Here is a 15,809-nt window from a genome sequence, read left to right as displayed (position 1 = left end):
GGTTTCATAATTGAAATCCATGATTGTGTTGCAATGTTGATGAATGTGGAATTGATAATGTTGTGTATGCTTTCTATTCTTCAATTTCATGAATTTAGAAAAGTTAGGGTTTATGAACAAATGCTTGATTTATGATTTGAAATGTGTTTAATTGATGCCTAATGATGTTGTGATGTTAGAAGATCCATAATATATGTTGTATTTGTGTTTATAACATGTATTCTGTGGATGTTCGTGATGATTGGTGTTTTCCAGCTTGATTGGGTTGAGTTTAAGGGTTTTGGGATGAAATTCGTATGCTGTTTTCGTGTTTTGGGGGTTTCTGAAATTTCCAGTTCGCGCCGCAAACCTCTGTTGGCGCCGCGAACTGCTTGGCAGAAAGTTAGGAATTTTTGAATTCGCTCAGTTCGCGCCGCGAACCCTGTTGGCGCCGCGAACCCTGTTTTACAGAACTTTTTCTAAACTTTGAAACGATGTAACTTTTGATCCGTAACTCCGTTTTATGTGCCGTTCGAAGCGTTAGAAAGCTAACGCAATGAACTATACTATGATGCAATAAAATGATCCATATGATATAGTTTACTATTATGTTTATTAGGATTAAGTGATGAACTATGTTGTGTTAACAAATGAAGTATGCTCTTTGCGATGAATTGACATAATTGTGTTGTAGTATAACTTGACTATGTTTTCTTATGATGATAAAATGTTATTGAGATGATGATAAGTACCTTCCTTATGATGAATGAGATAATGATGTATGTGATGATATGCATGATTAACAATGATGTTGTATGCTATATGCGATTAATTGTGCGTATTTGATATGTATGAGTCGACGAAGATGCCATGCGATGACTTAACAATTTATATGAGATTGAATATAACGTATTATGATGATTACTTGAATTAAGGAATATGATGAATGTGTTGTTGTTGTTGTGCAATATAACGAATTGTTATTGTTATAACATGATGAATTGTTGTTATTGTTGTAACATGTTGGTGTTTGTTGTTGTTGTGCAATATGTTGAATTGTTATTTTTGCTATGACATGATGAATTTGTCATTGTTGTTGTAGACCCTATGGTCACTATTGATAAGTTGTATTACGTTGATAAGAATTAAGTTGAATATATGTTGTATGTCGATATGATGTGATGATGTGATTGAGATGTGGTAAATTACTATGATACGGTTATTGCCATAGAACCTTGGCATTGAGTTGATGTTGTTTAGTTGATGTGGTTATGTTGTTTAAGTTGATTATATCGTTCAAGTTGATTATGTCGTTTAAGTTGATTAAGTGGTTTAAGTTGTGTTTGTGGATGTGCATCATTTGAGTCGCATCCATTGCATTGTTTGAGACGGCCCTTGTGGCAATTGTTTGAGACGGCCCTTGTGGCAAATGTTTGAGACGGCCCTTGTGGCAAATGTTTGAGACGGCCCAATGGCAAATTGTTTGAGACGGGAGTTTTACTCCAATGGTACCACATGCATATGCATAAGTTTGAGTCACATTCGAGTCGCATTTGAATTGCATTTGAATTGTGTTTGGATTGTTGAGATGACGAGGTGTTTGTTGTGACGAGATCATGATATGTTTGTTGTGTCGTATTTGATATCATACTTGTATATTTAAATATGTGATTAATGACCTCGTTGCCATTTTGAGAGTTGTATTATATTGATAAGTTGTTTTGCGGTGAAACTTGTTGTAAGATGTTATGTGATGCGAATGGTGAAATTATGTATGATCTATATCTCCTATATTATTTATCATGCATTCCTTTATATTGTAAGATATCTCACCCCTTTGCTGATATTTCCCCTACCATGGGAAATGGGCAAGTACTCAAGATTAGTCGTGGATGTCCGAGGTTATCTAGGTGAAGTCTTTATGTTGCTTTATGGCAAGTCGAGTTGGTGTCCATTGCTCTGATACGTAGCACTCGAGGGATTAGTCTCTATTATTTGATTATTATATTCTATGATGACATTTGTGTTAAATTGAATTGAAAGGTGGTTATAAGTTTAAGTTGTAAGTGGTGAAAGAAGTGTTGTTCCGAATGCTATGTATCTTTATTAAATGAAATATAAGTATGTTTGTTTGGTTAAGTCGAATTGTGACATCCCACCGTTTGATGAATAATTTTAAATGCACTCTGATTTTCGCTTATAATTGCGGGGTAGATTTGGGGGTGTTACAATCCCCGCAGGTGTTTATTGTAATAGCGTAGGATTTTAACTGTTTTTATTTTCTGCCATGGTTAGTAATCCTAGGGAGTGCAAGACTATTAACTGAATCTAGATTACTAACTTATAAGATAAATATCATCGAAGTTAACCACATGATTGTGACACACACACACACCTTTAGGGTAATCCCTCTGGTTGCCTTGTTGCCTTAATTGTTGCTTGTTGCCTCTAATTGTACTAAATAGTCAAAGTCCCTCAATTCCGAGGATACCTAAAGCAAGGTTGCCTAAAGAGATTGAAAATCATCTAGTCCCTCGAAGTTGCCTCGACAAAAGATGATTGTCCCAGTTGCTAAGGTATCCTCGCATGATGCCTAAAAATATTAAATGACTATTATATCCTTCCCTTAGACTACCTGCCCTCTTTATGGCGGGGACAGTCTTATGGCGAACAATGATTCTCGATGACCCTTAACATCTAATTGAAAGACTTCCTGCCCTCTCATGGTATGGATAGACCCTTTCGCTGAAAAAGCTAAAAGAACGATCTTTCAAAACTTAGGGTAGGTAGCTTTTAATTGCTTGCTCAATTCAAATTCAAATTACTTTTCACACCTCTTTTCAAAATCAATTCAAAAAGACTACACTTATTTACAAGCTAAAGTTCTTCTTCAAACTTTTTCTCAATCCTTTCAAACAATTCAAACGAACAAGTGAGCTAAGCAATTAAGAGCCCATGGAAAACCATGGATACAAAGGGTGCTTACACCTTCCCTTTGTATAACTTACCCCCCGAACTCAAAGTCTTTTAAAAGGTCTTTTTCTATTCTTTTAGCCTTTCCTAAAATTGGATAAAATAAAAATCGGTAGCGACTCTTGCTTACCGCAACATTTCGATAAAGTCAGTTCACCGTATTACAGTTGTCACAGTGCATAATGTGTAGAAAGAGAATAATAGGAAGAGTGATAAATCCAAGGCTTCATCAAGTAACAAATTGAAACTTCATAAGAAGTCCTTTAAAAAAGAAAATGCAAAGAAAGGTAACACATAATTGTGTTTGTTTTCTATTAAAACATAATTGTGAGGTTCTGCATTTTTTTTTGAATAAAAATTTTGCCTGTTGAAATATAATATACAGTTTTATATTCTATTCTTTGCTCACTATGGATGTTGACCTGTAACTTGAGAAAAATGTTTTTGTTGTCTTTTAAGCCGGTGAAAAAGTGAAACCAAGATTCTGAAAAATCTGTGATGCCTTTGGTGCCAATCGATACCCGTTTGCTGAGGAACTTGGAAAACAAGCTCAAATAATTACAGAGGTATGCATATTGATTGTTATTTCTATTGAGGAAAAGATATTGGTTGAAAATACTAATAATCAATATAGTTGCTTGCTGGTAGAATTATCTTTTCATTTTATAGTTAGTTTTACTTATTCAAAGGGGAATAAGAAAATTATTCAAATTGATTCAATATAGAATGTTTTTGTTGGTTGGTTTCAGGACTTGAGATATTGGATTTTCCATACAATCAGTTTTTGACCCAAGAGCCTGGGAGTAGCCTGGATGCAGAACAATTTACCCGTACAAGATTCAAAGCCGAGTATCCATTTTTTGGAAAGGTAATGTGTTGTTTATTTGTGTAGGGATCTCGATACTTTGTTTGGTTGTTCTAAATACTATGCCTTTATGTTAATTTTGTTAAATTTGGTATGTCGTTTATCGAATACCATTTAGGATCCTTTTAAATGTATAACCATTGGATTCATATGAGCATTCGTTTTTTGTTGCTTACAGGATTTGAGATATTGGCTTTTCCTTGCAATCAGTTTTTGAACCAAGTTGCAACCATTCTTGTTGTGGAGATTGATGACGAAGGTTCTATTTTGAGTAGCTTAACCACTTTGTCTCCATATGGAACCAGGGATCTTAAAGAGTTTGTTAGAGAAATTATATATGACTTTGAGACTACTTCTAATCATGGAAAAAGAAGTTATGTTTCTTCTCGAGGCTTGCAAGCCTACTTATCGGTCAAGGGTTGTTGCTTTTAAAGATATCATGAGTTATGCATGTTATGGAACATGACTTTTTGTATATGATATTAGTAGGAGAGGGTTTATTGCTTACAATTGTCATCAATAGGCTCATCAAGTAGGATAGGATTTAATGTCTTGCTATATAGTTTATGTAGATATCTAATATAGGATCTTGCAGATGCTAGCACCTTATGGGCCAACTTTGCATCCTCCATCTGGGCCACCGATACATTTTGCTTCTAGGACAATGAAGTTGGCAAAAACATCCTGTGGAGAAAAGCTCATTGAAATTCTAATCAGGCTATACTTGTGTCTCTAGGTATGTTTCAGTGAGTTATGGAAATGGGAAAAAGAGGAAGATTAAAAGACAATCATGCCTTGAAATTAACCTCCTATTAAGATTTAGATTTTTTAGGATTTTCAATTTCACCATTTATGTTTTCAATTTGGGACTATAATAGTTTGCTTTCATATTATGGTGATGTGTTTTGCTACTTGCTAGGCGTTGGCGGATGGTTTTCTGGGTAATTGTGGAGCTGTTCTGATATTTCGATTTAGTGCAGGCGTATGTTGAATTGGATCAAGGAATCGTTGTTGCAGCAGATCTATATTTGATCCTAAACTACACAATTTGAAAAATCAGTCTTCGGACACAGCAGCCTGGACACAATAGATCTTTGACACTTTTGTTGATTCATCATAGTATTTCTATTCTATCAGAGGAATAATTGTGATTGATTGTGTATTTTGTGTGTATATTTCCATTCTATCAGAGTAATTGTGATTGATAGTGTATAATGTGTGTATAAATATTATCAACTTTGTCTCTTGATTGGAATGCTTTGAATTTATTGCTATATAATTATGGAAAGCATATATCCTGAATATTTGTTTCATCAAATAAAGTTCAATAGCTCATGTCTAATATTCTCTATATAGTTCAACAACTAAGAAGTTGTTTTGAATTTATTTTGCCAATGCTATCATAAAATGGAACGACCTTTTTGTTGTTTTTGTATGAATATCAAAGGATCGAGATTTTTTTAAATAATTTCAAATTTTATATTTGAAATCAAATATTTCTTTTACTAATGTTCTTTTAATGTTTTTTTTTTAAATTCACATCAATTGATTTTTTTGGATAAGTTACTTTATTTGTTAAAATTTAACTGGTATAAACATTTTAAATAAAATATTATAAATATTATAATTCTTAATTAGTTAAAAATTGATATTATAAATTGACTACGATTATATTCTACAAAATAATATGACATTAAAATATATGTCATTTGAAATTTTTATATATAGATAATTTTAAATACTGTTGCAAAATTTATTAAAATTCTACTTTATAATTACAAATATTTTTGTGTTTAAAATAGTTAAAATTTTTTAATATGACTTGACGGAATACATTGCAGTGTAAATTATACAATGCATATCCTTTTCTCAACCTTTAATCAATATAACTTTTTAATTTTTATTCTAATTTTAATTCTTGCAACAAAGATATAACTAATAATAGTGTTCTATCATTAGAACTCTTGCAAAATCAAATAAATTTGATTTGAAACAATACATTTTAATTTATCATTTCTTAATTCCCATGCTTAAGAAAAAAGATTAAATATTTTTTTTGACAAAAACGAACCCTTTGTTTCTCTATCATCACCGTAGAATCTCTCATCACTAGAAACTTCCATTCATTGTTCAAAAAATTAGGGTTTTGCCAAAGGGGTTTAGAGGCTTTGCTCGCTCGCAACCATAAACCCCTAATCATCTTCTCCAAATGGTTCGCTCCAATGGCGTCAAGCTTCTTCGATCTCTCTCCCCTAAACTCCTCCGCAACGGAGAGAAATCCGTACACAATCTCTTCTCTCACGCTTATTGATTTATCTATCATTCTTTTCCCGTGTACTGCAATTGATTAATTAGGTGTTTATGATTTTTTGTTTTGTTTTGGTGAATTTCAGTTATATGAAGGAGTTTTCCAAAGGAGTTACAGAACGTTGAATTCAGGATTTTGTAATTCTTCCAAAGTTATTGGAAATTGTTATCCCAATGGTATGTATGTGTTATAGAAAGGCATGAAAGTCTGTTGACGATATGTCAGTTTTTTTTTTCTCTTGCTGCTTAGATGACTTAACTGTTATTGAAGCTTTTAAAAACCGGACGCGTAAAAGCTTGATTTCGGTCAGTACAAGTGTTGCAGCACTGATTGCAGCCATGTGAATTAATCACAATTTTGTTCTTTATCTTAAAAAAGTGAATAACGGTATCCGTCGGCACCTGCCAATACTGTTTTGTCATAGCCGTTTTTGCGGCTGCGGATTTTAGAACTTTTATTGGTGTGATTCTAGTTTGCATTTGAATGTTGAATTGTTACTTTTCTTTCATTTTATCAAAAATAAATTGGATTTATGTTGGACTTTTCTGCTACTGCTTTTGCTAATCTTTTAACACCTTATACAAATTGCAGTTGGAAATGGTGTTAATTTGAAGAACTGGGTGCTCTTGGGAGCAGCTAATACTTATTTTGGGGCATCTAGATCTATTCATGGCTCAGGTATAAATAAAATTTGATAATAAATTATGTGTTCTATTTCATTCACAATTTTGTTATGTAGGACTCGCGTTCATTTTTTCATTGTCTTTATCATCTATGAATATATGAATCAGTTTACGCTTATTTGTCCATAACATGTCACTGACTTTTTTTTATATCACCTTTACTTTTTTCAGCACCATTGGCAAGAGATTTTTACGATGTTCTTGGAGTTAATAAGAATGCAAGTGCTTCTGAAATAAAGAAAGCATACTATGGGGTAAGTTTTACTTGAGTAATGTAAATATAGACTTTTACGATGTTATTGGAGTTAATAGGAATGCAAGTTCTTCTAAAATAAAGAAAGCATACTATGGGGTAGGTTTTACTTAAATATTGTCAATATACATACAACTATTTTACTATGGGGTAGGTTTCACTTAACTAGTGTCAATAAACATCTATTTTCATGTAAAACGTTTTGTAGGGGCACCCAACATACTTAATTCCTGGTAAAACTTTGCTATTTCTTATACATTTCCTTGTAAAAACTTTGCAGTTTTTTTAATTTTTAGTTTGTCTTACTTTTGTTATTTCCCAAGTGGCTGATTACAAATAATAGGTTGAATTGCACGAGGAAGAGTTTTTATATCATGTTGCTTTCATATTATTGAAGAAAGCTTTTAATTTGCATTCGAATTCTGCACTTGATAACAATTTCTACGTTTCTGTTAGCCAGAATATGTGTGCTCTTGTTTTATTTTTGAGGTTGCATTTTGCACATGTTCTATGCTATGCCTAAATAGTTGTGAATATATCGCAGTTACATTACATTCTTTATTCTTTCTTTCTTCACATATGGTCTTCAATCACCAAACATATTTTTGACAAGCATGAGTTATTTGCACGAAATGATTCTAATTATCAGTCTCTCTTTATGTTCTTCAGCTTGCAAAAAAGCTCCATCCTGACACAAACAAAGATGATCCTGAAGCTGAAAAGAAATTTCAAGAAGTTTCGTTGGCATATGAGGTGCACCCTTGTTCTGGATGCTATCTAATTGTTTACTTAAAATCACTGTATGATTTGTGAACTGAGTTTTGGTCTATTAACCTTCCCCATTTTGTTGTGTAATTGCATTGTAGGTTTTGAAGGACGATGTAAAGCGTCAACAGTATGACCAGGTTTCATTTCGTTCCAGAATTTTTCTCTTTGGCTCCTTTCTTGAATGTCCTATCTTGTTTCTATATTGAGATAAATAGTAGGATAGGTAATTGATTTTATGCACAAGAGACTGTAATTTGTAGATTAATAGTAACGGATCAGAACATAGTTATTAGTTACATAAAATAAAAATGAAATATAAGGACATAAGTTGAGGACATTTGATTCATGTAGATGGGGAATTGAGAAAAAAAATTAGCAGAGATATTTCAGAGGAAAAGTAGCGAAGGGGTTGGGGAAGAATGGTACATTTATTGACTCTTGTTGTTTTTATTATCTTATACCATATTTATTTATGTTAATTTGTCTCATTTGATTTAGTTTGACATGGATATGTAGGTTGGGCATGATGCTTTTGTAAACCAAGAAAGCAATGGTTTTGGTGACGGTGGTGCTGGTGGCTTTAATCCATTTGAGCAGATATTCCGTGATCATGTAATGACATGCCGTTCTCTTCATTTTATCAATTATTAATCATGTCTTTTAGTAGATGTTTATTTCCTTTTTATTAGGCCAGTTAGCATTACAGTATATATTTCATCAAGATTTGTTTCATAGCAATATTAAGTAGTCATTCTATTTTAATGTTTTATTGTTAAATGATTTACAAACTTTAACCATCCAACTGCATCAGTTACTAGTTCATTCTTAAGGCGGAAGACAGAATGATCTATTGAGTTATAAAAAAAGTTGTGTAAATATGCATGCTTTTAAGACTCAACTGTAGTACAAACATATATTTTTCTGGCAAAAAGCATGTCACTTTGTACTATGGGTTTTGTTATGCATTTTTTCTTTTCATCATAGTAGAAATTTTGTAAATTATTCATCTCAGTAGTTTTTCTTGAGTTATTTATTTTACTTATCTGTTTATTCTCTCGATGGCGATCAGGATTTTGTCAAGAACTTCTTTCACCAGAACATTGGCGGACAGGATGTTAAGGTTCTTTTCTTTGCTGGAAACTGTTAAACAATGGAGAAAATATCAATGTGTTATTGAATTGATATGGGAATAAGGGTCTGTTAGAGCAAAGGAAACCAGAATCAAAGATCAAAGCTCCTACCGGAGGGGATTTCCCCCTTTTCAAATTAGAAACAACTTGAATGACCCCTCACATACCACCCACCCTCCTAATCATGAGCTCATCCCAATCGAGTGAACTCTGTTTCTTTATGGTGGCAACCCCATTGTCTCCTTGAACACTGTAGAGTATTGTTTCAACAATTTTTGCAAGGAAAACTAAGTATTATTTCATTCCAATCGAATGTCCCTTTCCAAAACTTCTTCATCCATGTCATGTTATACTACTACTCAGAACTCGAGTCCTCTGTGTAACTATGAGGAACACACTCATGGCTTAGATGATTCTTCCGAATGGCTAACTCCGTCATCAACAATTTACGGAACTCCACCAAGCATTGTTTCAGCGACTCCTCGAAAGCATCCACTTTATCTGTCATTTTATGTGGCATTAACAGTTCAGGAAAACACTCTTTCAATCTGACATGTCAGACCAATGATGGAAACAGTAAAACAATGGAGAGTATATGAATGTATTATTGAAATGAGAATAAGGGTAATGTTACAGCAAAGGAAACCAGAGCCAAAGCTCCTAAGAGGATTTCCCTCACGTACAACTCGTGACCCCTACTAGTCACGAGTTCATCCCACTCACTAATAGAGAATAACAGTGGAATCTTTTGCCTCATCACTAACTAACTTCATTCCCTCGTTCTGTCCCGATTTTATTTAACCTGATAAACCTTCTAAGCCACTAGCCTTTTTTGATTCTGGCCCAAGTCAACCTGGTCCACAGGCCCATGTTCCCTATCATTCTCTTTTATCTGTATTTGGACATCTTTAACTTTGTTAAGGATTAATTTGAGGCTATAAATGTAAATCTATTTTTCAGACTTTCGTTGAACTTTCCTTTATGGAAGCTGTCCGAGGATGCACCAAAACCATTACATTTCAAACAGATATGCTTTGTAACACTTGTGGTATGCTCATATCTTAATTAACATCTATGTGCTATTAATTTAGGTGTCACTTCTATATTTAGTTCAGTTTGTCTCTTTTGCTGAAATATTACAGGTGGAAGTGGGGTTCCTCCTGGTACACGACCTGAAACCTGTAAACGCTGTAAAGGGTCAGGAGTGGTGAGTATTGTCTCTCTCAATTAAAATTTACAATGTTTATATTTGTTTGTTTTCATTTATTGATTTCTGTTAATTTGATGGCTATGTTTTCTAGACATCTGTACAAGCTGGCATATTTAAGATGGAGACTACATGCGGTACATGCAAGGGAACCGGAAAAATTGTATCGGTATGGTGCACAAGTCGATTGTTTTCAGATAAATTCTATCATTTAGTTAATTGTATTCTGATATCTGAATTTTTCTATTATTCATGTAACATGCATATTGTTGATCATTTTTTCTTCTTAATTGGAAGTGATACATCATTAGAGCTTTTTTCCCCTAAAGATGTGCCAGTGTCAAGTCTGTTTTAGTTTATGAAGATAGGGATACCAAACATATCAAAGACATGGTATTGTAGTACAAATTTTTTGTTGATAATTGGAGAGTCCGAATATGAGTTGGAATAAATTTTTTAGGTATGGCGAGAAGTTGTAATTACACTGTTTCTTCAATCAATATAGAAAAACACATTGTTTCAATCAATATGGAAGTAGAATAGAGTTTATATAATTCAACTTATAGCAAGAACATACAAATTCTTAGTAAGGTGAACATTGGAGAACATACAATACAAGAAATCACATGTTTCTTTTGTTTGCCTAATCTAGGTGCTATTTTACTCACCAAAAAAGTATCTTAGATTCCAAATGCTGAATGACAGCTATAGAGGTTTTTCAACTATAGGATTCAAGGAGGGTTGATGCTTTGGATGAATGTTTTAATTGTAATATGCGACTGGAAAAATGGAAAATATCACTCACACATTTAAGAAATTTATATTGCAGAATTGTAAGATTTGCAATGTTTTATGGAACTGAATGTTGGACGGTAAAATGACAATTAGTGGACTTACTATCACAAGGATGAGAATCTAATGAATCATGATAATGATTGATGAGTGGTTATGCAAAACAGAATAGGATTGTAAATATAACCATTAAAGAAAAAAATGGGTTAGCAATCGTAGTTGATAAGATAAGATGCATGAATCTCCTCTTAGGTGGTTTAGAGATGAATAGTTAGGAACTATAGTAGCACTGATAACATTACACTAGATGTAAGATAGTCCAATAGTTTGAGGTAGAGGGAGGCCGAGAAAAACTATATAACAAATCTATCTATTTTTGCTGATTCTAAGGTGCCTCCTTGTTCAAGGGGGTATGCCAGTCTTTCTCTTACAGTAATAAAAAATTGGCAGTATAAATCTGCGCAGTTCATTGTTTTGAATAATAAATCAAGGATCAATGAAAGAAGGGATCGCTGATGTATCTTTTTGAATGCAACACACCTTAGACGGAACCACCTATTTTTAGACTTTAAATGTGACATGAATGTCTGACTCGATCGATCTGTGTAACTTACTTCACATAGACTTGGTGGTGGTTGTAGCTTTTTTTCCTCTCTTGCATTAATTTCTGTAAATATTAATAAATCATAATCATAATAATAGATAATGCTAGGCTCAACTTGAAGCATATTGATATAGCTATGTCTGTTTTTTCATACCAATAGCTAATACTGCATACTAATAGTATTAAATGTTCTTTTTTGTAAACAGAGTTTCTGCAAGTCATGCAGGGGTGCAAAGGTTAACAAAGGAACAAAGTCAGTCAAATTGGATATTATGGCCGGTAACCATTTTTTTAGAATTTTCTGGCGCGTTGTTATTATGTGAATCATGTTCATATGGCTTATAAACGAGAAATTATCTCATAGACCAATTTCCTTGGCGATTGTGCTCACTGGTCTCACAGTCTCTATATACTGAAGTTGATAATAATTTACTACCTCCATTTTTTTATTATACGTCACCTTGGAAAAAAGTTTTGTACCAAATTGCAAGTTGTTTTGCAATAGCAATGAATACATGCTACTTTTTCTACTCTACCCTTAAATATTTGTTAGTCTCTTTCAATTCTTTTAGTTTATCTTTCTCATACTATTAATGAAGGATACTTTTGTAAAATCCTGTTTCATACAACAATAATGACATTTTTTAATATCTTTGAAAGTGTCAAATTGACTTATAATAAAAAAACTGGAGGGAGTAACATTTTGGTACTTACCTACTACTGCGAGGCAATGTGCCTTCTCTTTTACTTTATATAAATACTTCAAAAAGTTGTATGTACCTGATAGTCATTTTTTTTTGTTCAAACAAGAAAGGAAGATTATAATATATACTCCACTAGGCACTAACCATAAGATCCTGCTTTTCAGTCTGAGATTTGTTTGGTATAAACAAGGAAGAGTCCAGACACTCTCAGTTTCTCCATTGTATATTAATATTAATATCAGGACTAATTAGAAAGCCGAAAGGAGCTAGCAAATAGGCAATTCCTATTATATTGTGCTTGGCAATTCAGAATTCTCATTTTTGAATAATTTAAATTAACAGTAACTCTCTTTCTGATGATGATAGTTTTGACTATCAATTATGGTGCTAAAAAAGACACTTGTTAATATTTGTCTTTTCATATTGGGCATGCATTGTGTTCAATTAGGAGTCATGACTTTTGGCCAAAAATTCACTCATGTTCACACTTACATTTAAATTTACATTTACACTTATTTATACATTTGAAGGGATTGACAACAATGAAACCATTAAGGTTTATAGAAGTGGTGGTGCAGATCCTGATGGAGATCACCCTGGTGATCTTTATGTTACTATAAAGGTAAAAATATTAATCTCTTTAAGCTTCGAGGTCATTTTCCCTTTTCTTTTGTATCTCCTCACAAGCCCAATTATTTCTCGTCCTTTGCTTTCTTGCAGGTCAGGGAAGATCCTGTCTTCCGTAGAGAAGGATCTGATATTCATGTAGATACTGTTTTAAGTATCACGCAGGTAATGTTCCATAATGAAGAATTTTTTTGATTCTTTAGCTTGTGCCTAGTTTTTTTCTCTTTTGGGGTACTTGAACCCAACACCCGAGTTCTTATGCTTAACCGTTGGGGTGTTTCCCTGGGCTATGTATGGAGACTTCAGTAATAACGGAATATCATTGAAATTGAAAGGGATAGTGGGGGCAAAAAAATGACGACGGGATGAGAATTGGTCTCTGTTTTATTGCTAGCAACTGGATAAAGGAAAAAAACACTTTAAAGCAATCATACAAGTTTATTCATTTTCGGGGTTGGTTTACTTAAGTCCTTGTTATATATCCCAAGTCAAAGAAATAAAGGAATTGAATGATGTTATGAGGCCTACCTTCACTACTTTTCCCTTTAACAATTCAACAACATATGATTGACTTGGGTGCTCTATTGGACTTCAGGATTTAAATCTTGTGACGATAGAACTGGTGAAATCAAAGTAGCCTTGTCAGTTATAAATCTTCACATAAACTCGGTGAATTTGAGAGTTCGGTAGTTTGAATTTTTTTGATTGGATTGGCTTGGAGTCTTTGGATGTATAATAGGATTTGGGGACAATTATCAATTTGCCTGCTTGTGGTATATTTATTTGTGTTTATTAATTTTGGACTGGCAGTGTTTGATACTGGATGCTCTATCTTCATACATATTCTGGATCTCAAACATGTCTTCACTTGTCTGTGTTGCTTTGTGGTAGTACTGAACACCACTTGAAAATAATCTATAAACCCGATTTTTTTTCTTCTTTTTTTTTCAGGCAATTTTGGGTGGAACCATTCAGGTCCCAACTCTTACCGGTGATGTTGTTCTTAAGGTTTGTATTGTTATTGCAGCATTAATTTTATGACATTTTGGTTTTAGTAACTGATGAAAGGTGGCTCTGTTTGGCAGGTGCGTCCTGGAACACAACATGGTCAGAAGGTTGTTCTGAAAAAGAAAGGTGAGCAAGTTTATAATGTTTAAAGAAAGCATTGTGTGAAAACACACCTGAAAAATTCCATGAATCTGGTTCATGGATTTATAATAGAGCTTAGTTTGAGACCATCTTTTTATTATCATTAACTTGTTTGTCTTCCTCTTAATAGGGATCAAGACCAAAAATTCTTATTCATTAGGGGATCAATACGTTCACTTTAACGTCAACATCCCAATGTGAGTATTAAATTTGATGCCATTATCCAAGGTGTTTTATGAACTAAACTAACACAACTAGAAAAACAGTATTTTCTGAACGGTAAAAGCCCTTTCTAACGGAAAAGAACTAGTTGAAAACCATTTCTGGCAGATGAATGCCTATGAAATTAGTTCCAATTGAAATGACCAACATAAAGCTTTCGGATTGCTTTGCCTAGGAAATTGTTGTGCATTCTGATGGATACGCCCTTTGGAAACAATAGAAAATGGATTTATTTAATTTCATTCACATGCATTGAAGGAAATGCCTGTCAAAACGCGTAAAATATGATGGGGTTAGAACCATCGGAATGCGAATGAAATAGTTGTTTTTCTTGTATTGCTAATATCTATGATACTTTTTCTGTATGATGGATATTTAAATGGCTGTTTCTGAAATGTTCTGCAGAAACCTGACAGAAAGGCAGCGTGAATTGATCGAAGAGTTTCAGAAGGAAGAAGATGAATCTTCTGATAAAGGGAAAGCTGCATCTGGTTGAAAACATTTGCTATCAAATTTTGCTTAACAAGGCACAAAGATGTCTGCAATTGAAGTTTTGTAGAAATATTAATTATTATTTTTTATTTCCCTTTTGCCCTTCTCTTATTATATTACATGTAATATATCATCTCATAAGAGATGACCACAAATTCTCAATTCATTTTCAAGGTTAGTTGACAGACAGTCCCTTCATTCACCTCTAGACATCTATGTATATATACACTCCTTAGCATAAAGCGGGGCGAATTATGAATTGTCATTCTTTTTTTCCTTCTATCATAAATAGAGTAACCTTGACATTATTGAGGCATAGACCTAATTGATAATTTTTACATCATACAAAATCATATATATTTTGTGGAGTAATAATGAATATTTTGATAGAAGTGAACCTTGGTTTGATTGTCATCAGATAAAGAAATTTGGCATTTGAAATCATGTCTGCAACTGAATTTTCTTTGTGAAAAATGTTTCCATTTTTGTTAATTTGTATATTTGAATTATTTATTTTTATATACATTGAATATTTTTATGTCAATATCAATCTAGTTTTATTGAGAATAGTGCTTTACAATTTTGTTATATTTAAATTAACTTTGAAAACATTTCAAATTTTACAATATTAAATAAATTACTAAGAATGGATTGAAATTTCCCTAAAATATATTTATATTATATATAAGAGGTGTATAAATTTAAAATTCATTTAATTAATAGTGTTTGTAAATTCAGCACATTCATTCTTTAATATGTGAATAATAAGTTAAGATTTTTGATATTTAAAAACAGTAGAAATTTTCTAACCTTTTATCTTCTTTTAATGTATTGTAGGATATCAATTTTTAAGAATAAAGAAAATACTTTTTATAAAAGTTAATATTTTAATTTTTAATGCACTTTTAATGTATTGCATATACACATTTTTTAAAAAAATTTATCACTTTAATCACTTAAAGAGTGTCTAAAAAATATTGGTTAGCATATATTTTAATCGTTTAAAGATGGTAGATCTTTTATCTTCATATTATTTTCTTCTGCACTGTATTT

At 32.7% G+C, this 15,809-nt stretch overlaps 1 protein-coding gene across 1 annotated transcript; it reads left to right on the top strand.

The window, feature by feature from the left end:
- Positions 1–5,881: 5,881 nt before the first annotated feature.
- Positions 5,882–15,064, top strand: LOC131634791 (chaperone protein dnaJ GFA2, mitochondrial-like). Its single transcript, XM_058905414.1, has 18 exons — positions 5,882–6,098; positions 6,211–6,301; positions 6,717–6,803; positions 6,980–7,062; positions 7,731–7,814; positions 7,928–7,966; positions 8,346–8,441; positions 8,899–8,949; positions 9,920–10,007; positions 10,102–10,166; positions 10,261–10,335; positions 11,769–11,841; positions 12,797–12,888; positions 12,987–13,058; positions 13,845–13,901; positions 13,979–14,027; positions 14,173–14,239; positions 14,670–15,064. The coding sequence occupies exons 1-18, from the start codon at positions 6,027–6,029 to the stop codon at positions 14,758–14,760; spliced, it is 1,332 nt and encodes a 443-aa protein (XP_058761397.1). The 5' UTR covers positions 5,882–6,026; the 3' UTR covers positions 14,761–15,064.
- The last annotated feature ends 745 nt before the right edge of the window (positions 15,065–15,809 follow it).

Source organism: Vicia villosa, unplaced genomic scaffold, assembly GCF_029867415.1.
Source record: "Vicia villosa cultivar HV-30 ecotype Madison, WI unplaced genomic scaffold, Vvil1.0 ctg.001352F_1_1, whole genome shotgun sequence".
In the NCBI taxonomy this organism is placed as follows: Eukaryota; Viridiplantae; Streptophyta; class Magnoliopsida; order Fabales; family Fabaceae; genus Vicia; species Vicia villosa.
This window is presented reverse-complemented; position numbering and strand designations above follow the sequence as displayed.